Raw genomic sequence first — 23,739 nt, 5'->3', positions numbered from 1 at the left:
ACACACAATCGATGGACAGTCATTTTATCTTTAAAGAAAAAAAAAGCTATGCTGGTGGCTTATGCTATTCAGGAGGCTGCCATACAAAGATGGAGGCTAGGCAGAAAGTATAGGAATCTCCAGTTAACCAGCAAAAAGCCAGAAGTGGAGATATGGCTTAAATGATACAATGCCAGCTTTGAGTCAAAAAGCTAAAAAAGTACCAGGCCCCAAGTTCAAGTACCAATAGAGGCAGAACAGTAGGAAAGAATGAAAAAAAAAAAGCTATGGTTGAGTCTTGGAAAAAATGGTAAAGTCCTTTGCTTTTTTTATACTTGATAATGGTTTCCTACAGTTTCATAACAAGAGCTTAACACAGAAATAGCTGCTTGTCAATAAGTTTATTGTCTTTCTGAAAAAAATCTTCATAGAAAACTGGTTTAGCTCTCAGCAGCCCGCTCCTGAGCTCTGAGGAAGCTTGCCTTCTTTTGAGCTACCCGATCTTTCTTCTGAGCAAGGGACATTTTAGGATGATTCCACCTCTTCTTCTTCACTTCTCTCTTGGGCTTCTTCACATAGACTGGATTCTCTCGTATAGCAGCGTGCGCCTTCTTGTACATCTCCTCCATCATGTCTGGAGTTACGTTGTTCTTTATGTACTGAGAGAACTGCTTCTTATAAGAATCTTCATCTTCTTCCATTAGGTAGCGCAAATAATCTGCGACATTCTGACCCATGATGTGCTTCCGATGTACTTCTGCGTTGAACTCCTTGCTCTCAGAATCATAACCAGGGAATCGTTTGGTACTGTGAGGGATAGACAAGCCTCCATCCACAGCTCCCTTCAGGGCACCAAAGACATTATTGCCAGTGGTAGTTCTGGCAAGGCCTGCATCTAAATAGCAGGTGAAGGCACCAGGTTTACCATCAATGCTTTCTACATTGTATTCATCTCCAGTCACCTCCACTTGGCCTTCATAGATCTTGTCCATGCCAAACCTATTGAGAAGCCTGCGGGCCAGCAGCAGGCCAGTACAATAGGCAGCTGCATAATTGGTTAGGCCAACTTTCACACCATACTTGGGTAGTTCATGTGCCTATGCCGCACAGACGATCATGTCTCCTTCTATGCGCGCATAAGCAATCTGACAAATAATATCTCTGTTGGTTACACGAACTATCATCCTGTATTTGGGTGTGTTGTACTTATTTTTGTCTTGGATCACCAAGCGTTTCCTAGAATAATAGTCAGTTTTACCCTCTCGTCGTCTTCTAAATTTCACTTGGTATCTCTTAAAGTAGGCCTTATTCTTGACAACTTTAACAAACCCCATCCTGTAGATTAGAGACCCTCTCTTTAAGTCTTTAGCCCACTTATTTATCAGGCAGTTTTTTTTTAAGATTTGTTGTTGGGGAATTTAATTTTTGGAGTTCCAAGTATACTTTAGATATGAGATCCTTATCCATTGTATGGCTAGTGAAGAATGGGCTTTCTATTGATCTTGCTAGCTATGTCCTTGGCCATGCAGAAGCTCTGCAGCTTCATGAAGTCCCATTTGTCCAGTCTTTCTTTGATTTGTTGTGTTTCTGGGTCTCTAATGATGAAGTTAAGTGAAATGTACCCCAAGATAAGGACACAAGTGGTTTTTTTCTTTCTTGCTATTGTTTTTAAAATATTTATAAGGAACCATGTAATTTTTTTTTGTTGCTTTGGATGTCCTCCCCCCCCACACCGCATGGCATAACCCCTGTTTTCACTGTATTTGATGTGGGTATAATTTGAGGAGGGGAAGGGAAAAAACAAAATGTTTAAATAGGGATATGGGTCGACCCATTGTAACAATGAGATGAACACTATGTTGAAAAATGAACTTTACAATTTAGGCAGGGGAAGGATGGTAGGGTAAAAACAAAGGAGGAAGCAGCAATGCTTGATAAGAAATGTACTTATTACCTTGCTCATGTAACTGTAACCCCCTCTGTACAGTATTTTCACAATAAAAAAATTATTAAAAAAAGAGAAAATTTCAGCCTGTGCCAAGGAGACCTAGGGTTTCTCTTATTCTGTCCTGTGATGTTTTCAGGGTGTCTGCTTTGACTCCGAGGTCTTTGATCCATTTGGAGTTGATTCTGGTGCAGGGTGATATATAAGGATCTAGCTTTAGTTTTCTACAGGTGGTTAACCAATTTTGCCAGCGCCATTTACTGAAGAGGCTACTTTGGATGAATTTTAAATTAATTAGTTAATTTTTATTTTTATAGTACTGGAATTTGCACAGTCTCATGCTTATTAGGTAGGCATTTAATCATTTCAGCCACAACCCAGACTTTTTTGATATTATTATTATTTGTTATTTTTCAGGTAGGGTGTGAAGTTTTTTCTTGAGCCTGCCTTAGTCTCTGACCCAGATAACTGTGATCTCTCATATGGTTGATATGACAGATGTACACCAACAAACTGGGCTAATTGGTTGAGATGACATACTGGTAATTTTTTGTCCAGGCTGGCATTAAACTGTGATCATTCTGATTTTTGAATTCTCAGTAGCTAGGATTATAGGTGCCAATCATTGTGTTTGGCATTGATGGATTTTCATGTATTTTATTTTCACTTGTGATTCTTTGTACACCTCCATACTCATGATTTAGCTATTTTGCCTACCCCTCAGGTCAAGCCTTGATTGTTTTCTAAGAGTTTTGTTGTTTCCCTTTCTATGTTTATTCTTTTTTTTTTTTTCCGGTTGTGAGGCTTGAATTTAAGGCCTGGGCACTGTCCCTGGGCTTTTTTGCTCAAGGCTAACACTCTACCACGTTGAGCCACAGCTCCATTTTCAGTTTTCTGATGGCTAATTGGAGATGATAGTCTCATGGACTTTCATGCCTGGGCTGGCTTTGAACCATGATCCTCAGATCTCAGCCTCCTGAATAGCTAGGATTACAGGAGTGAGCCATCAGGGCCTAGCTCTATGCTTATTCTTATTTAGTGTGTTTAAGTGGCTGGAAGAAATAGATTTAATAATTTTAAGCAATATAAATATGTTGTTTATCGTTATAGATGCTGTACCACCTATAATCAGGTGCCAGTAGATTTGAGAGGGCTTATTTCTCATAGGTGGCACTTTCTTCTTGTGTCCTCATATGGCAGAAGAAGTGACCAAGCTTCTTGAAGCTCTTTTTTATTGCTGTTGTTGGTGGTGGTTGTGGGGCTTGAACTTGGAGCATGGGCACTGTCCCTGAGTGCTTTTGCTCAAGGCTAGCACTCTACCACTTTGAGCCACTATTTCTGGTTTTCTGGTTTCCTGCCCAGATTGGCTTCTTGAAGATCTTTTACAAGGAACTGATCCTATTATATGTTTATAATATAATTTTTATTGATTGATTGTCTTCATTCTTTTTTCTTTTTTTTTTTTTTGCCAGTCCTAAGGCTTGAATTCTGGGTTCAGGCATTGTCCCTGAGTTACTTTTTACCAAGTCTAGAGCTCTACCACTCGAACCATAGCATCACTTTTTACTTTCCTGCCCAGGCTGGCTTCAAACTGTGGTCCTCAGCTCAGCCTCCTGACTAGCTAGGATTACAGATGTAAGTCACTGGTCCCTGGCTGTCTTTATTCTTTACCTACTAAGTCTGTCCCCATATGAAGGAAGAAGTGTAATAAAGGCTTGGTATATTTGAATTTTTCTTATGTTTTCCTGATATTACCTTAAAATTAATTTTCAATTCATACAGAAACTTTGTGAGTGCTGGAATTACAGGCATGTACCACCATGTCTGGCTCACATTGTCTTTATCTAGTCATCAATGGATGAACACTTGGTTTTCACATCTCGTCTATTGTAAATAATAATATATTAATTGTAGCATTTAGATATTTCTTCAAAAGAATGATTTCATTTCTTTTGGAGCTATACCCAGTAGAGGGATTGCTGGATTATACAGGAGTTAATTTTTCATATTTTGAGGAGCCTCCATACCATTTTCTATAGTAGCTTCGCTAATTTATATTCCCATCAAGAGTCTACAAGAGTTTCCTTTTCTCCAGATACTTTGTAGATCAGTTATTTTTAACTTTTTGATAGCAGCCATTCTAACTGGGATTAGATGATATCTCACTGCAATTTGATTTGCATTTCCCTGATGATTTCTGATGTTGAACATTTTTTTCATATGCCTGTTGGCTCTCTGTATATTTTCCTTTGAAAAATGTCTACTTTAATCTATTGCTCAATTTTTTTTGATTTGGCTGTTGTTTTGCTATTGCATTGTGAGTTCACTATATGCTCTCACTATTAACTCTTTATCAGATGTATAGAATTTATTTTGACTATAGAGTCTATAATATTCCACTGCATTTAGTTTTTCTCTAGTATTTTTAAAAAGATTATGTGTTGAATTATTTCTAACATTTTAAAATATGTATGCAATTATATGACTTCTATTTTTCTTTGATAAATTTATTGTGCCCATAGATTCAATGATTAGATGCCCATGTTTATTGAACAGAAAACTTCTTCATAATAGGGGGTTGAGCTCAAGGCTTTGCACTTGCCTCCAGCCTTTTTTACCTTGGTTATTTTTGAGATAGCATTTTGAATTTATGACCAGGCTAGCCTGGACTGTGATTCTCCTTTATACACTTCCTACAGTGGCTGGAATGATAGATGCATTCCACATGCCTAGTTGTTTTGTTTTGTTTTTGAGATAGGGTTTCACAAACATTTAGGCTAGCCTTGAACAGGAGTCCTCTCAATCTCATCCTTTCTGGGTAGGTAGGATTGTAGACATGAGCTATCATGCCAGGTAAAAATTCATATTTTTACTTGAACATTTAAACACACCTCTAGCCTGGCATTTTTCTGGTTAGAGATAAGAGTCTCTCAAAGTTTTCTGCCTGGGCAAGCTTTGAATCATGATTCTCTGACCTCAGCCTCCTGTATATATAAACCACTGGTACCTAGCTAATTTCTTTTTATTTTTAAAGAAATAACTTTTAGGTTTACTTTTATCCTGTTCTATATTTTTGACTTGTACTTTATTAACATTTGCATTTATATGTAAGTTTGTTCCTCCGGTGTGCTGTTTGTTTTCTTTAAATTGTTATAAATGTTAATTGCTTTTGATTTTTTATAGTAATTGGCATAATTGTTATACATTTTTTTCTGTGAATAGAGATTTGATTTTGTCTAGGTATTTTGGTATAAAATATACAAAGTATTATGATAGCTAATGGTTTCTTTTTAGATTTTCTGCTTTATCTAATCATTAGCCATGAAAGTTTTTATTAACTTTTAAAATTTTTTTCTATTGATAATCGTTTTTCTTTAGTTATTTCTACATTTATTGGATTTTAACTGAAAAAAATGTAGTATTCTAAATTATGTTGAATCTAAATCAAAATTTTGAAAATAAAATATGCTTGATGGACAAGGATATGATTCATTTTTTTGATATGATTTTTTGATATGATTGATTTTTAATGACCATTCTGATATGATTGATTTAATGACAAAGAGAATTAAGTTTTTTTTAATGTTTTTATTGTAAAAATAGTTTACAGAGGGGTTACAGTTACATGAGTAAGGTAATGAGTTCATTTCCTATGGAGCATTGTTACCTCCTCCTTTGTTTTTCCCTTACCATCCCTGAGGGGTTACAGTTACATGAGTAAGGTAATGAGTACATTTCCTATCGAGCATTGTTACCTCCTCCTTTGTTTTTCCCTTACCATTCCTTCCCTCCCCACCTCCTCAACTCCTCCCTTTCTCCCCCCAACAAGCTGTAAAGTTTGTTTTCAACATAGTGTCTTGTATATCTCATTGTATCAATGAGATACAACCTGTATCCCTATTTCAGCATTTTGTTTTTTCCCTTCCCTTCCCCAAATTAGAAAAATGCATATACAAGATTTAAATTCTAAGTATATCTACAATTTAGTTTTTATGGATTGTTTGTTTTTTCAATGTCCTTTTTTTTGATCTGCTTAATCACTAAATATGAAAGAGGCATGATAGGATCTTTTCATTATAGTTGTAATTTTGTTCAGTTTTTGCATTTCTAGTAGATTTTTCCTTGACTATTTGGCTGATGTAATTGCTTCAAGCACACAGGTTTGTGACTCATATTGTTTTTCCAAATTATGTTTTATGAACTTATGCTTTGTTTCAGTAATGCTCTTCCCGTTTAATATTTCAATGTTTCCCCCATTCAGTACTCCCCCTACACCCTTTGTTCAGTGTTTCCCATTGAGATATCCCAGCCCCTCATTTTTTTTTAATAAGTTTTATACAGAGGGGTTACAATCAATCACATGAGCAAGGTAATGAGTACATTTCTTATCAAGCATTGTTGCCTCCTCCTTTGTTTTTCCCCTACCATCCCTTCCCTCCCACCTTCACAACTACATCCCTGTCCCCCACCTAAATTGTAGTTTGTTTTCCGACATAGCGTCTTGTACATCTCATTGTTGCAATGGGTCAACCTGTATCCTCTTTAAACAATTCTTTTTTTCCCTTCCCCTCCCCAAATTATACCAACATCAAATACAGTGAAAACAGGGGTTATACTGTGGGGGAGGGACATACAAAGCAACAAAAAAATCACGTGGTACCTTATAAATACATTAGAAACAAAAGCAAGCAAGCAAAAAAACAAAACAAAACAAAACAAAAAAATACTTGTGTCCTTACAGCCCCTGATTTTTTTGAGACAGGGCTTCAGTTTTCAGGCTACCTTTGAACTTGTGTGTACACTGGTCTGGACCTGTATTTGTAATCCTTCTGCCCCAACTTCCAAGTGTTAGGATTACAAAGCTCTGTTTCATACTTTCAAATGAAAACTTTAACTAGTCTGATATTATCTCCTACACTGTAACAAATATGATATTAAATTATTCTTCTGATTATTTAATCGATATCTTTTCTTTTTCTTTTTTTTTTAAAAACATGCTCATAGTTAACAGCATGCAGCTGGGTAGTCTACGATTATTAATGGGAATCAAGTCACTTTAGATTTACTGGAATGTGCGATATATATGACTTGATTCCACTTTTGTCAAGGCTTTCTAAATATTTGTTTGAGAAAGCCGAAGACAAAGCACATAATTTCAAATAATGCATTTGGGAAGTCCCTCCTTCCTCCAGTAGGTGGAGTTTAGTTCCTGCCTCACCTCCTACTTGAGAGTTGGCTACTTACTTAGTGAGTGGCTTCTAAAGAACCGAGAAAGAGAATGTTAACTTTTAGTGGGCAAACTTGGAAAAACTTGGGTGATGAAGGTTAATGTCACCAGTGGAGTCCTGTGGCTATTATGGACCCCTGATTAGATATGAGGAAGGGGCATTTCCCTTATGTATATTCTTCCCCCAGACTCAATCTCAGCTGAGATTATGTATTTGAGGAAAGAATGAGAACAAAATCAGCAAAACTCTTGGTTAGGGATGTAAACATTATTTTACATCACTCTTCATGTATTTGCTGCTTGGCTTAAACTGCTCCCGCTTCCATTCCCCTTACACCCCACTCTCCTTCATTTGAAAATTCTGGCTGGGCACCAGTGACTCATTTGTATAATCTGCTACTCAGGCAGCTGAGGTCTGAGGATTGTGCTTTGAAGCCAGCCAGGGCAGAAAAGCTTGTGAGATTCTTATCTCCAATTAACCACCCAAAAGCTGGAAGTAGAGGTGTGGTTCAAGAATGGTAGAACACCAACGTTAAGCAAAAAAGCTCAAGGACAGCACCTAGGCCCTAAGTTCCAGCCTTAGCACCATCCCCTCCAAGTTCTACCTATTAGCACTTCATTTACTTTCCCTTCATAAATGATGAGACATGTTTACGTGTTATGTGAAGCAATATGTCAACTGTTTTCTCCACTAACATGCATGTTTATTTGCCCCTTCAACACACTTTTTCCTCAGCTTCACTCTACCCTAATGATAATTCTAGATTTTATTTTTCTCTTGAATTTTGCTACTTCTAAGCTTTAAGGTACTTTTGCTCTAGATAATTATTACCTTAATCTTCTATTTCAAGAGACATTTTCAATGTGTTTTGTATTCTTAGACAGATCATTATTATCCACTTATATTCAATTATTCACACGAGACTGCACAAGTTCATTGCTTACAGCTTCTCCAGTTTGTCCTCTTTCAAAGTCTCTTATTATTTGCTTAGAGTCCCTTTCATTATTTTTGTTAATATGATCATGCTGGGAAGATAGCTTAGTGCTACAGGGCTTGCCTAGCATGTGCTAGGCCCTGTGTTATATCCCTAGAACTGAAAATTTAAAAGAAAAGGAAAAGTGTGATTAGATAGTAATTTTACATTTACATTTTAAAATATCACTGCTATGATATACTTCCAATGAAATGTTTAATTGTGTTAGTTTTAGAATGTTCAATCATAGCATAATGTTATATTATGTCGAACTTTGAAAAACTGCCCAACTTTTCCAGGTAGCCACACATTTCACATTCTCATCAGTGATCTAGACGAGGACTCCAGTTTCTCCCAATCCCCTTAAGAGTTGTTACTGTCTGTCTTTCTATTCATAGTGAGCCTATTGAGAGTGAAATAGCATCTCATTGTGCTTTTGATTTATATTTCCACAATAACTAATATTGAATTCATGATAATTGAGCTCTATGCATGTTTTTTGGGAATTTCTATACCTGTTTTTAGAGATATGCCAAGTTGAATTAAACCCTTTGCTTATGTTCTTTTTTTGCTCATTTTAAAATTGGATGAGTTACAATTTTAACATTGAATTAAATGAGGTTTAAACATATTTTAAGCAGAGCACAGTGGCTCATGCCTGTGACAAATTACTGAGGAGGCTGAGAACAAGATGATTGCAGTTACAGACCACCCTGAGCAAAAAGTTGTGGAGATCCTCTCTCAACAAATAAACAGTAAGCATGGTGGTGCATATCCTCTCAGCTACATGGGAAGTATAAATATGAGGATCTAGCTCAGGTAAAAAGGGAGATAATTTAAAAAAAATTGGGGTGTGGTTTAAGCGGTAGAGCACCTGCTTAACAAGTACCAAGACCTGAGTTTGAACCTCAGTATCTTTAAAACTCCCCTCAATTTTGGCTACAAGTCTCTTGGCAAATGTATTTATTTGTAAATGCTTTCATTTTCTGTTACCTTTCTACTTGGTTTAATTTTGAAGTATGAATGTCTTAAATTTTGATGAAGTTTAATTAATTTTTTTATTTGTTACTTATGAGTTGTGTCATATCTAAGAAAATATTTGTTAGGAAATGGAAAGACTTGGAAAAAATTATATTAAGCGAAGTAAGGCAGGCCCAAAGAAACATAGATCCCATGGTTTCCCTTGTTTGCAATAACTAGTATATGTCTGGGATAATAGAAAAGGTCAAAAGCTATATACATATGACCAGATAAGATGAAGCTAAGCGAAATGAACCCCAAGATAGGGACACAAGAGGTTTTTTCTTTTTGCTATTGTTTCTAATGTATTTATAAGGTATCATATGATTTTTTTGTTTCTTTGTATGTCCCTCCCCCACAGTATAACTCCTGTTTTCACTGTATTTAATGTTGGTATAATTTGGGGAGGGGAAGGGAAAAACAAAATGTTTAAATAGGGATACAGGTTGACCTCTAATTGCAACAATGAGATGTAGAAGACACTATGTTGAAAAATGAACTTTACAATTTAGTCAGGGGAGGAGAGGGAGGGGGAGAGTATAGTTGTAGAGGTGGGAGGGAAGGGATGGTAGGGGAAAAACAAAGGAGGAGGCAATAATGCTTGATAGGAATTGTTCTCATTACCTTGTTCATGTAACTGTAACACCTCTGTACAGTATTTTCACATTAAAAAAACATTAAAAATAAAAGAAACTTAATGCCTTAAAAAAAGAAAATATTGTTTCACTATAGATCATGAATATTTACGTGTATTTTCTTCAGGAAATTTAAAAGTCTTAGTGTATGTCTTTAGGTCCATAATCAATTTTGATTTGATTGTTTTTGGTGATACTGGGGTTTGAATTTAGAGACTTGAGCTTGTTAGGTAGTGCTCTACCACTGAGCCCCACACAAGTTCATATTTTTTCTTTCTTTCCTTTTTATTATTATCTTTAAGTAGTTGTACAAAGGAGTTGCCATTTAACAAAGCAGTTTATGAATACAATATATCTGATTAATGTCACCCCTTTCAATATTCTCACCCAACCCTCCCCTCCCCACTCCTTCCCTACTGTTCTTAATTTTATAGTGTATACAATGGATTCTTGACTGCATTCCCCCTTTGTCTCCTCTTCATTGTCTACTCTTTTCCTTTTGACCCACCCCAGTCCACTGAGTACCTGTTTTCTGATGTTTTATTTGTCTGAGCTTTGATTTTGCCTTTCTAAGAAATTATACCATTGAATACTTTTTTTTTTTTTATCAGTTATGCGGCCTGAACTCTGGGCCTGGGTGCTGCCCTTCAGCTCTTCAGCTCAAGGCTAGTGCTCTACCACTTGAGTCACACCACCACTTCCAGTTTTTTCTGCTTATGTGATATTCAGGAATCGAACCTAGGGCTTCATGCATGCAAGGCAAGCACTCTACCACTGAGCTATCTTCCCAGCCCCAGGAATTATACCATTTGAATAAAGTTTTTTTTTTTTTGCCTCAGCCAGCCTGGATCTCCACCTTCAGGTCAATTTTTATATGGTATTATGTAGGGGTCCAACTTTATTTTTTTTTAATAAGGATTTACTTCATAGCTTCTTTTCCTAAGATGGAATAAATTCTGTGCTTTATGGCATGTTGCCATGCATTTTCACTAAGTAGTGAGCAATTTTAACTGGATGGGATCTTGGCCAGTCTCACAAATCTGTAGATACAATTTTTCTGTTTGTCATCTTCTAACACTGCAGTAAAGAAATTTGATGTTAGCCTGCTTATTTGTCATAGAACTGCTGACCTTTTTACTGGAATGCTTGCCAGGCTTTTCTTTTACCCAATTTGGGATGCTACTAAGGCATTCCTTGGTGTGCCTCTTTTCTCTTCAGTCCTGTCAGAACTCAAAGAAGCCTTGTTATAACCATTCTTTTTTTCCCTCCTGAAGTGCCTGTAGTTTACATTTTTATTATGAATATATTCTGTAAATATCTTAACTTTTCCTTCATAATTATTATGTTTTGATATTTTTTCTGTAGGTTTCAAATATCTCTTATATTTGGACATTGTGGCCTTTAATTTGAATCTTAACAATTTCTCTACTTTGATTCCTCTTTTAGTTGAGACTCTTTCTTCTCCCTCCTCCTCTTCCTCTTCTTCCTCTTTCTTTCCTCCCTCCCTTTTCCTTCCTCTCCTTTTTTCCATTGGATGCATAAACCCTCAAGTGATCATATGTATATGAAACATCTGCTCTACCTAAACTACTTCTTCTTCTTCTTGTTCTTCTTCTTTTTGTTCTTCTTCTTCTTGTTGTTCTTGTTCTTCTTCTTCTTGTTGTTCTTCTTCTTCTTCTACTTGTTCTTCTTGTTCTTGTTCTTGTTCTTCTTCTTTCTTCTTCTTCTTCTTCTTTTGTAGGTAGTGGGGCTTGAACTCTTGGCCTGGGTGCTGTCTCTCAGCTCTTCAGCTCAAGGCAAGTCCTGTATCACTTGAGCCACAGCACTACTTCTGGTTTTCTGAGTGGTTTATTAGAGATAAGAGCCTCACAGACTTTCCTGCCCTAGCTGGCTTTGAACTGTGATCTTCAGATCTCAGCCTCCAGAGTGGCTAGGATTACAGGTGTGAACCACTGGCACCTGGCTTCACCACTAAACTTCTTTGTCCTGAATTTTTAAAAATTGTTTTTAAGATACCAAAGACTATTTGGCTGTAGTTGAATCTCCTTAAGTGTGCTTATGATTTTTGTATTCAAAACATTGTAATTTTTGTTCATTTTTTTGTGAGGTAGGGGATCTTACTATGTTATTCAGGATGATCTCAAACTTGTGGGCTCAAGTGATCCTCTTGCCTCAGCCTTCCAAATAGCTGTGATTATAGACATGGACAAATAACACGTGGAAAAGAGTTGGAATTATTCAGCAGCTCTATTTCATTCTGCAGGTGACCAGTCTCTGCTAACAGATATTTCTATCTTTGCCAGCAAGAGAAAAGACATTGCAGCTCTAGGAGGTCTAGGCCTGATTGTTTGTCTTTGATGTGGTAGCAGCTTCAAAAGTGGTAGAAGGCAGGGTTGTCTTTCTACATATGGGCTGAGGGAGTGTGTTCCACACAAATGGAAAGACCCTTTGAAGATGCTTACTTGTTCCCCAGTACTCTTCCAGCCTTGGACCAGGACAATCTCAATCTACCAATCCCTTCCTTCTTCATCCCTTAGGGCCAGAAACTTGAGGAAAAGATTGCTTTGTAGCTCTCTATCTGACTTCCTTGGGCTTCTGTACATGTGGAGAAAATGTGCCCATATTCCACTATACCCAAACCTTCATTTGAGACCTTTGTTGAGCCCCCAAAGCTGTTAGAATTGGGAGTGGCAGAAAGACTGAAAGTGACTACAGGGGAAGAAATGGACTCAGATCATCATTTTCCCAATGTTCTGTGCTCTGGCTTAAAGACCTCAATTTTAATTTGATGTGTTCTAGTCTAGTTTATTTCTCTGACTCCCCAAGCAGAGTGTGTCCTCATCGGAGCATGCTTCAATCATATTTGTTTTTGTACATCCAGATCCTGGCACCCTTCATGAAGCCATAACGAAGTTTCATGAGCTGTATTTACAATGAATGGATGCAAGTGTGCAAAACTGCAATGAATGGGTCTCAGGAAATGCATCCAAATTCTTGCATTGAAAACACAGCCTTAGACCTTGATAATTTATCTAAAGAAGATTTTATTAGAATAATATTTAAAAGGCCTAAGAATAAAGAAAAGCATACAGAGCTAAGCTTGGAAGTAGACAGGAATCAAAGAATTTTTGGAGGGCCAGGAACCAGCAGTCAGGACTAATCAAGTAGTAGGAACATCCTGGTCAGGGTTACATTACTGGGTAAATGCCCTTCAGGCTTTTTGTTGTTTTAATGTGTCCATATTTGTTACTCCAGATATAAAATCCCAGGAGAGAATACATCAATGCTACTGAGACAACCATGACAGGAAGGAGCCAACCCACTGGCTGTCTGAGTGTAGTCCATCACTTGGATTTGCCATGACACAAAGGCTATTCGTAGCTGGAGAATAATTCCCCTGATGGGCATCAGTGTGTTAGTAAGGGCCGCAGTCATGCTGGGTGATGACAAACTGTGTATGTTCCCACACAGCAGTGCATTTGCTTCTACTTTCTTACTTTTGCAGCTCCTGATACTACTGCCATGGCTGAAATGAAGGAGGGGAGATGGAAGGGCTGACAGAACTGCTTCCAGATCACAATCTCAGCGTCAATGTTCTGGTTTTCCCAGTCTCTGGGCAGGAAAGGCTTCACCTATTGGTGCTATCTTCCTTGGGGATCTTGCTTCTGCCCCAAGTGGTTCTTGTCCCTATAGGAGCCAAGATCTGCTCAGAAGTTGTTGTAAGAAGAGACAAATGAGTTTTGAAGGCCCAAGGGCAACTTTATTTCTTTACCTTCTCTCCTAAAGATAGCATAGGTGACAACTTTTAGGTTGTTAGATTGAGCTGGTCCAATTGGCTTGAGATCCTCAGGATTAAGTACCCGTTTCTAAGCAGGCTTTTGTTTGAATCCTATAAGAGAATATCAGAGACTGGGTGGCTTAAAACTAACAGAAAATTTTAAAAAATAACAGAAAATTATTTCATATAATTCTGGAATCTGAGAAAATTCAAGACCAACGCACTTGCAGATTTCATATCTGATAAGGGTCTGCTCTTCCAATATGGCCATCTTGTCACCATAATCCCATGTGGTAGAAGGGATGAGAGGACTTTCGGGGTCCTCTTTTATCAGGACTCTAAGTCATGATGACTCTATTCTTCTGACCTACTCACCTCCTCAAAATTCTACCTTCTAATATCACAATAAGGGTTAAAATTTCAAAAATATTCTTTGAGGGGGGGCGGGCAAAACATTCAGATCATAGTCCCTTCCTCTCTCTACAAATGCTTATTGAACACCAACCATTGCAAATCAGCACAGCCCTTTTCTTCAGAGAGCTTATAATCCAGTGGGAGAAAACCTATAAGGGAAGCAACTACACAACTAATGATATATTTGAAAATTAGTATAGTAAGTACGGAGGGTATTTAGATGGAGACAGAATTTAGGCAGAGAAATAAGCAAAGGCTTCTTTGGGGGAGTAACATGTAATCTAAAAACCTAAATGAAGGAGAGGTATCCCCAGCCAAATTCCTCAGGGTCATATTTCTGTCTCATAGTCAGGGGTTTTATGGTATCTTATAGATCTCACCTGTGGGTAGTGAAGGATTGACCTCCACCCTATTATCCTAGGTACATATGGATGTCAGGCAAAAGCCCAGGTATGCATGGATGAGCTTGATGCAGGCAGTACAATCTGACCTAAGCCTGACAGTCAACATCCCATTGTGGGTCTCATGTGTAGGGAATTTTGAGGCCCAGTTGTGAGATCAGGAAAGGGTTAAGAAGTTGGAAGACTGAGAACTTGACTCTGAGAAGGTCAAACCATCAAGGCATGACAGGTATAGACCTGTTTGAACATTAAAAGCTTGAGACCTTGGATAAGGGAGTCAATTATTACTATACTTACCCTGTTGTCTGCCCACACCTGCAGTCACTTGCCCTATACTGAACCCAAGTAACCTCTGTTTCCTAGCTCAGACCCCATAAAAGCCTAACTCCAACCCCACCCCCTTGTACAACCTCCAAGCCCCCAGGAAGGCTTTGCCTCTTGTTGTGCCTCAATAAGCAGTCCTAGCCTGTTGAGAACTGAGTCCAGCTTTTTCCTCAATTTTCCTAACAGGTTATTTCCAGGGATGGGTTTGATATAAGTATGGGGGGGGGGACATTTTGTTACTGTTATTCTCATAATGACTCCAAATCACTTTGGGAATTTAGTGAACAGAGATCAGGATGCTAAATGCTTGCAATAAGCAAGGTAGCTCTAGAGAATAAAATAGGGCCCTGCTTAGGATGTTGATAGAATTTTCATCAGAGACACCCTTATGTTGAAATCACTGTCATGGTAGCCAATCTCAAAAGGAGAACTGCCTCAGAGGTAGTTGCTCTGACCCTCCTGGAACAGAGCTGATTTCTGCACTACTTGAGTTCTCTGTCTATCCCTGGCTTTGCACAGTAGCTGAGGATGGAGCGGTGACTCAGAGTGGGGAAGGGGTGAATCTGTCAAGGAAAACTGTGATGCTGTCGAAAGAAGAGAATCATTGCTGGGCAGCCAAACAGAAAAGGACCATTGCATGGCTGAGAAGAGCGGAAGTGCAAGAGGAAGCCGGATGGATAGGCGAGACTGTCTGAGGGATTTCAGACTTAGTAGCCCTGGGGAAGCTCTGACAGACCTTAAGCAACGGAGAAAATAACAAAGTCCAGAACAAACGTTAGAACCGTTATACATTTAGGTTTTGTGATGACCTTGACCAGACTTTCTTCTGTGGGAGAAATACTCTGTCTCACAATTCTCATTTCTTATAGCTTATTTATGTGTTGGTGCCATTGCTTAAGACAAGGGGTAAGGACATGTTGCTCTGAGAAATCACTATTTTTCCACTGGCTTCTAACAAGACACATTTCAGAATTTGCTTTCTGATTTGGAGACAAGAGTTGGAAGTGAGCAAGTGTTCTTATCCCAGGAAGTCATGGGTTTAATGCAATTAACTACCTAGTGGAAAAATCTCTCTCCATCTCAGTGATGCTTATGCTGTTATGGTCAAGTCCAGGGCACTGCCAACATAGCTTTGCAAATTTCATTAACAGGGGCTGTTTCCGCCTTCTTCTAGGTCATTAATGAGTTTGTTAAATGAGGCCAGATCCAGCACCAGCTTCTGATGTGCCCCAGAGGACCTTTTGCTTCCAACCAGACGTAATTCCCACTTAACTCCTGATTACACAGTCTTTTCACCATGCCAGCATTCCATTCAGATGAGAACATTCAGACGCTGGCCATGTTAATTTGGAGCACAACTTTTATGGAAGTTGTTGTCAAATGCATCACTGACACCTGCGTAATGTCACCACCTTCCTGTCACTTGCTCACTCCCCCGTTTGTCCCTTTCACTTGCCTCTTCCTAACAGGTTTTTAAAAAAATATTTTTATTGAAATATAATCTACACAACATAAAAGCTACTATCTCAACCATTTTAAAACATTCAGTTCCATGGAACTAGTATGTTTATTAAGATTAGGTAACCATTTGTAGAACATTCCCAACTTGCAAAACTGAAACTTTATAACCATTGAATAACAACTGCTCATTTCTTCTTTCTTTTAGACACATGACCATCCTCATTCTGTTTCTGGTATCTCTTCTGGAAATTGCCTATAAACCATACAATATTTGGTATTCCAATAAGTGTGTTCTCAGGTTTATCCATGTTGTAGCATGTGCTATGATTCCTTCAATTTATAGGCTGATTAAAATTCCATAGTACACATAGACCACACTTGGATTAACCATTCATCTCTTGATGGGCATATGGGTTACTTACATGATTTAATTATTATGAATAATGCTATTGTGAACAGTTTGAACAAATATCTATTTGAGTAACTGGTTCCAACTTTCGAAAATATATGCAAAATTGAAATTGTTGCTGGTAAGGTAATTCTATTTTTCATTTTTTAAAAAGAATTAACACACTATTTCCCTTAGCAACCAATAGCACACAATTCCAATTCCTCCAGATTCTCTCTAACACTTATTATTTTCTTAGTATTTGATAATAGCCATCTTAAGGGATTTGTGGCAAAATCGCTTTGATTTTGAATTTCTCTTGTGATTAATAATGCTCAACATCTTTTTTTATGTCTATTGGCCATTTTATATATTGTTTGGAGAAAAGTCTATTTAAGAACATTGCCCATTTTAAAATTGATTTATTTGGATTTTGTTGTTGCTAAGTTTTTTGTCTTTGCTTTTGTTTTTGTCAGTTGTGGGGCTAGAACTCAGAGCCTGGACGCTGCCCTGAGCTCTTTTGCTCAAGGCTAGCACTCTACCACTTGGAGCCACAGCTTCACTTCTAGTTTCTTGATAGTTAATTGGAGATAAGAATCTCACAGACTTTTCTGCCAGGGATGGCATTGAACTACAATCTTCCTATCTCAGCCTCCTGAGTAGCTAGACTAATAGGTGTGGGCCACCAGGGCCCAGCAGTAAATTCTTTATATATTCTGATTATCTATCAGATCCTAATGATACATGACTTACAAGAGTTTTCTTCCATTTTGCAGGTAGTCTTTTCATTCTGCTAATTATATCTTTTGACTTTTGATTGTTTCTTCCAACAGGCTTCATGATTTTAGGAATTATCATTTTCCTTTTAAAAGCTGCCATTATTATGGGTTTGCTATTCTTTTTTTTTTTTTTTCTGTTGTTCAGTCTGGTCACTTTTATTTTAGCTAGCATTTCTAAGCCATCTCTATTGTGATTCTAAAACATGAATGAGTTCCAAGTAATCACTTGAAATTAGAATAAAGAAGTTATTTCATTTGGAAAAATTAAGAAGTAGCAAGGGCTAATGGAGGCTAAATAAAATAAAAATAGCATTTTGTAAGTGGTCATTTCTTTCTTCCAACGGTTCTTTGTAAAAGATACAGTTATTCACACTTTACAGATAACAAAATAGAGTCTAAAGAGAGGTATACTGTTCAGATAATTGGGATGCATGAAACTATCATGAAATTCTTACTCTTCTATATCCTACCTCCAAAAAGCTATTTTCAATTTTTTAAAGAAAATAAGCAGATTGCCTCCAGATTACTTTTCCCCTCCTATTTCTTCTTGCCTTGCATTAGCAAATTGGTACTGGCTTCCTTGCCTTCCCACTGCAGGCACTATCTTGTTAAAGTCTGCATGCATTATTTCACAAATCCATGTAACTATGCAAGGTACCCTCACAGGATCTGAGAAGAATTTTGTCCATGACCATATGTCTAGGAAGAAGTAGACTAAGAATTTGTACCCAAGAGCTGTCTCCCAGCTTAAGTTTAGCTCATGAATGAGAACATAATTCAGATCTTCCTAAGAGAACATGTACTCCGCTTAAGTTGTCTTTACTATAAAGCAATATGAAAATCCCTGTTATTGACAGGCTTGTTTTGCTTAGATTTTCTGTCCACTTACATCTGGGGATTGGTGTAAAAATAGGCAGTGTAGTCTCAAATTGTGCTTCTGTAACTAACCAACTATATAACTAATCTTATGAGGTCAATTTCTCTCAGCCTCAGTTTCCTCATCTGAAAACTATCCTTGGTATTATTTATTTCATGTGGTTGATTTAAATATCAAGTAGATAATGTTTGTACAAATGCTTAGTAGCTTCAATAAATGTTAGGTAGTAATATTGCTTTTTCCCACATTTTTATTAGTCTCCATTAGCTTACAAGGGAGTTTCATTTTGAAATGTCTTTGCATGCATACAATATTCCTTTATCAGCTCCCCCATCCCATGTTGCTCTCCTCTCATTCCCCTTGTCCAAACCAGTCTCACAAACTTTACTGTACTATTTTCACATATGGACACAAAGTATTTTGGCCATATTCATCCCCTTCCACTCTCTCTGTGTTGTAAAATGTATTTTACATTTTTTTTCATTCAGTTCTTTTAGTGTATGGTAATTGTTCAGTGGATCACTGTTGTATTTCACATGTACACATACAGAGTTGATTCATAATGGTTCAATGTTTTTATCCTAGTTTTTTTCTTTTTGAACATAACAAGAAAAGACACATAGTGGAAAATCTCACTGGAAAATGTACAGATAGATTCTGTAACAGCTAAGACTTTACATAGCTGTGCGTTATAGAAATGACAAAACAACATTGCACCAGACATGCAGGGCTTCTTCTTCTCTGATCTAAAAGAAGTCCAGAGGAAGGTACTGCAGAATAGCAGTGCCATAAAATTTTGTGCCACTTTTTCTTCTCCATCTTCAAAAATGACAGCTTCATCTCTAGATAACAGAAAGGAGGGAGAACAGGATAGAAAACATACATCTCCTAGTCTTAAGGAGTCTTTCAGGTGTTCTTTTCTTGAAATATGGTCTTGCTAGGTAGCCCAGGCTTGCCCTGAACTTGAAATTATCCCCTACCTTAACCTCCTGAGTGCTAGGATTACAGACTTGTAATCCTAGCCTTATGCCCACCCATGAATCCCATTTAATATCGTTGACCTACATCATTGACCTATATATTATTGACCAGACTTGGTCACAGAACTGGCTTTGGCTGGCAGGAAGACATACTAAAAATGTCATCTTTTGGCTAATTTTACTCTAACCTAATTAGAATACTTCACTTGAAAAAAGGAGGAGGAAGAGATATTGGGAAGATGATTTGCAGTCTCTACTTCAGACACAAAAATTGATGCTGACTGGTATTTTAGAGCAGCTTGTGAAGCTGGGTGTTGGGGATGGAGAAACCTAGTGGTATCTGTATACTTAAAATATTGGACTCACAAGATAGTTTTGCTGAAAGGTTTCCACTGCATAAACTAATTCTGCAAACCAACACTGAAAAGGAACAACTTCAGCCCCTTCAAAACAAGATTGAAGGTAAAACACCAGCAAAAAGGATCATGTGTGTGTCAGGGGGCGTGCAGGTTTATACTTGGAAGTGTGAGCAATAAGGAAGCATAAGGTAAACCAAGCTACCTCTATGTAAATCTCTGGATCGTAGCTGTCCCGCCCCTCTTTCCTGAATGGGAGCACTAAAGGATCTAACACCAACCAGAGAGGTGACCACACTGGCTTGCCAGTGTTCTGTGGAAGTCCTCAAAGAAAGAGGTGAAATCTTCTTCCCTTGTATGGCTGGCTCATGTTTTGTGTTAGCTCAGAATTCCTATTTTGATTCCATTGAATTTAGCTATACAGGTTCATGTTTAATTGGCTGTTTTGGTCATTGATTCAACTGACCTTTCCAGCCTTATTTTGAGCAAGCAAATGTCTTTTTTTTTTCCTGAAGTAGTTCCGTATTCAAATTTTTCTGTTCCAGCAGACTCATAAAGACATTTATGGTTGTCTGATTATGTGTTCTGATTTCTGATACTCCATGCTCTGCCAAAAGATTAACTCACTCTTGCCCACATGTTCTCTAGGCCTGGTGCATCAGTGGATGTGAGATAAATGCTCACTGACAGGAATTGCTACTAATCATTCAATTCAACTGGGTTTCAAAAAAAACAACCCACTAGTTCTCATGATAAAATTGGCTGTAGAATTTGTGTTGTGAGATCCCAGAGTTCTTCTCCATCTTTGTGGTAGCTAAAATCCTTGGAGGGATCCAAGATGGAGCTTGTAGGTGCTGAAGTCTTTCCAAGAACTGAGCTTTGAGGAAGGCATCTTGTGTAGTGAACCTTTGTTTAATATAGACTTGTCTTTAGAATAGGCTCATCCTTTTCTCTTGGATGGGATTCCTAGCTACTGCTGCTGGAGGGAGCTGCCACCTTGAGTCACTCTCTTTCTCTTGCTCATGGTACTTCTGTAGCCTGGTAAGTATCTTCTCCCTTTCAGACAGATCCAAGAACAGGAAAAGAAAGCCACTGCATGAACTCTCCCTACAAAAATTCTGCTTTTTGTGCGCCAGTCTCACTGGAGACCATTTTCCAGAAGCTTTGTGGGATACAACTTTTCTCTTTCTTTCTCAGTAGTTACCCATGATCCCTGCCTTATCAACATGTCCTTCCTCCTTCCACCCCAGCTCCTGAGAAAGGACAGGAGTCAGAGAGATGAGCTCCTGGCAGCCTCAGCACAGAGCACTAAGAAAGATGCTAGGCTCTAGAGCATTGTTCTAGGCCAGTTAGGATCTCTGGTCACTGTTTCTCTAGGGAATGGATTCTTGGTGGTACACCATCACTAACATATTTTCACATTTGAGTACTGAAGTTCAGAAGTCAAGCTTGCTCATGTGCCTGGGCACCATGTTATAGGGAAGATCAAATAAAAATGAACAGAATGGTCCTGTTCCATTGAGCATGAAGTCTTCTGTACCTCAATTCTAAAGTCTTTGTGGTTTAAAGCAGTGTTTCAAAACTAGACTATGCCTCAGAGTTATCTGAAAGCTTGTTAAAAATGTGGAATCTTGGAACTCAACCTAGGATTCTCAGATTCAGAGGGATTGGAGTGGAGACAGATATCTGCATTTTTGGGATGTTCCTCTAGTGGATTAAGAGGCAACTTGTACTTGATCCACATTTATATCTGAAGAGTGAAACTCTGTATAAGCAGAACAGTACATATGCATTGCATAGTTTTATGAGAAAACAAAACAAACCTGGCTCTGACTCAGAGGGCTGCATGCAGATGCTGGTGTAATCAATACTTGTAGAATATGACTGAGCAGATATTAAAGAGGTTGAACTTTCCAACTAACTTAGGTTACAAAGCACATGAGGCAACTTCCCAAATGATAGGAGAGAGGCAAAAAGGTGAAGAGGAGTTGGTGTGGGTTTTGTTAGGTAGCCAGGAAAATATGAAACATTGAGAATCCCTATGGTACAGTGGGAAGATTTAGGAAGAGAAATAGGTAAAAAGTTTGTGCTATGTGTTTTGTGATGCAATTGTTCCTCTTTGCTCTCTCTTCTAAGACTTCAGCAAAGATCTGCCTAAGTTTTCAGTTCTATTGGGCTTTGGTTTCTGTTCATTTTGGATGTAGGACTATACTGAGCCTGGCTGATGGAAAGCCCAGACTTATTCATAATACAGAGGTGAAAATATTGCTCTTGCAAAGTTGTGTGGATTTCAGAAACATTATTTTTTTTTGTAGGTTGTGGGGCCAGAACACTGGGCCTGGGCGCTATCCATTAGCTCTTCAACTCAAGGCTAGTGCCCTACCACTTGAACCACAGTGCCACTTCCAGCTTTTTTTTTTTTTGCTTATGTTCTGAAGAATCGAATCCAGAGCCTCATGCTTGCAAGGCAAGCACTCTACCACTGAGCCAACTTCCCAGCCCAGAAACCTTATTTTAAAAGATATTTAATAGTAGATGATAAAAGGTAGCCATTATTGCTTTAACAGTAATTATTGAGTGCCTACTCTGTACCACACATTGTACTAAGCACTGGGAAATATAAGGAATTCATAATTTATATGCTTCAGAACATCCCATGCATGATCAAGACATTGCCAGGTACCTGGCAGTAGAAGCTTGAATGGTGGACTGTAAGGATTAGAGCCATGCTTTAAAAAATCTGGCCTTGGGCTGGGAAGGTGGCTCAGTGGTAGAGTGCTTGCTTTGCATGTATGAGTCCCTGGGTTCAATTCCTCAGCACCACATAAGCAGAAAAAAAATCTGGCCTGAAGCCTGTATATGACAAACATACAGCCAGCATTATTCTTAATGGCGAAAAGTTAAAGCCATTTCTTCTAAATTCAGGAACAAGACAAGACTCTCTCCACTCCTCTTCAGCCTAGTACTAGAATGCCTAGCTGGGGCAATAAGACAAGATGCAGATATAAAGGGGATCCAAATTGGGAAAGATGAAGTAAAACTCTCCCTCTTTGCAGATAACATGATCTTGTATTTAAAGAACCCCATGGACTTCACTCCCAAGTTACTTGAGCTGAACAGAAACTTTGGCAACGTAGCAGGGTATAAAATTAACCCTGAGAAATCAATGGCTTTCCTGTATGCCAATAATGAAAAGAGCATGGCTGAAATTAAGAAAGCAACCACTTTTGTAATAGCCCCACAAAAAATAAAATACTTAGGAGTTAACAAAAAAGGTGAAGGACCTGTATGATGAAAACTTTAAAAACCTGAAAAAGGAAATTAAAGCAGAAGTAAGCAAGTGGAAAAACCTCCCATGCTTCTCGATTGGGAGGATTAACATCATGAAGATGGCAATACTGCCAAAGGCTATCTATAAATTCAATGCAATACCTATCAATAGCCCAATCTCATTCTTCAATGAAATATAGGAAGCAATCCAAAAATTCATATGGAACAATAAAAGACCCCAAATAGCAAAAACAAGCCTTAGTAGAAAGAAAGAGGAATATCAATACCAAATTTCAAACTCTACTACAAAGCCATAGTAATCAAAACAGCTTGGAACTGGCACAAGAACAGACTTGAGGATCAATAGAATAGAACTGAAGACCCAGAAATGAACCTACAGACCTACAGCCACCTAATCTTTGACAAGGGAGCTAAAGAAATATAATGGAAGAAAGCAGCCTTTTCAGTAAATGGTGCTGGCAAAATTGGCTAAACACTTGTAGAAAACTAAAGCTAGATCCTTATATATCATCCTGCACCAGAATCAACTCCAAATGGAACAAAGACCTCGAAATAAAAGTGTTAGGTTTTAAAAAGAGGTAGCCGAGTAAGAACAGCAGCACTCACGCGGTATTCAGGTAAGGGGTAGGTTTATTCAGTAGACCTGCTGGGACCAGGCAAGGTTGGCACTCCAGGTGGCTGGGAAAGGCCTGGGAATGAGAGAGAGCTGGGAAAGAGAGGAAAGAGAGAGGAAAGAGCTAGAGCAGAGAGAAAGCAGAGAGAGCTAGAAAAGAGCAGCAAGAGAGAGCCTCTGGGCCTGGGCTAGGCCTTATCTAGGGTATGGGTGGAGAAAGGTGTGGCCACATCAAATTCAGATGTGTCCTCAGCGGATGCAGATGTGACCTCTTCCAGGTGTCCCAGTTGCCTAGGT

General features: G+C 38.3%; 1 protein-coding gene across 1 annotated transcript; it reads right to left on the bottom strand.

Annotated features, from left to right (window-relative positions):
- Positions 1 to 275: 275 nt before the first annotated feature.
- Positions 276 to 1,329, bottom strand: LOC122106067 (60S ribosomal protein L5-like). The gene is given in 1 exon segment (XM_042677333.1): positions 276 to 1,329. A coding segment is annotated over 1 exon segment (894 nt). The 5' UTR covers positions 1,314 to 1,329; the 3' UTR covers positions 276 to 419.
- Positions 1,330 to 23,739: the final 22,410 nt, after the last annotated feature.

Source organism: Dipodomys spectabilis, unplaced genomic scaffold, assembly GCF_019054845.1.
Source record: "Dipodomys spectabilis isolate Male_0828 unplaced genomic scaffold, ASM1905484v1 ptg000036l, whole genome shotgun sequence".
NCBI classification, from domain to species: Eukaryota; Metazoa; Chordata; class Mammalia; order Rodentia; family Heteromyidae; genus Dipodomys; species Dipodomys spectabilis.
The sequence above is the reverse complement of the archived record's forward strand: the minus strand, read 5'-3'. Positions and strand labels throughout refer to the sequence as shown.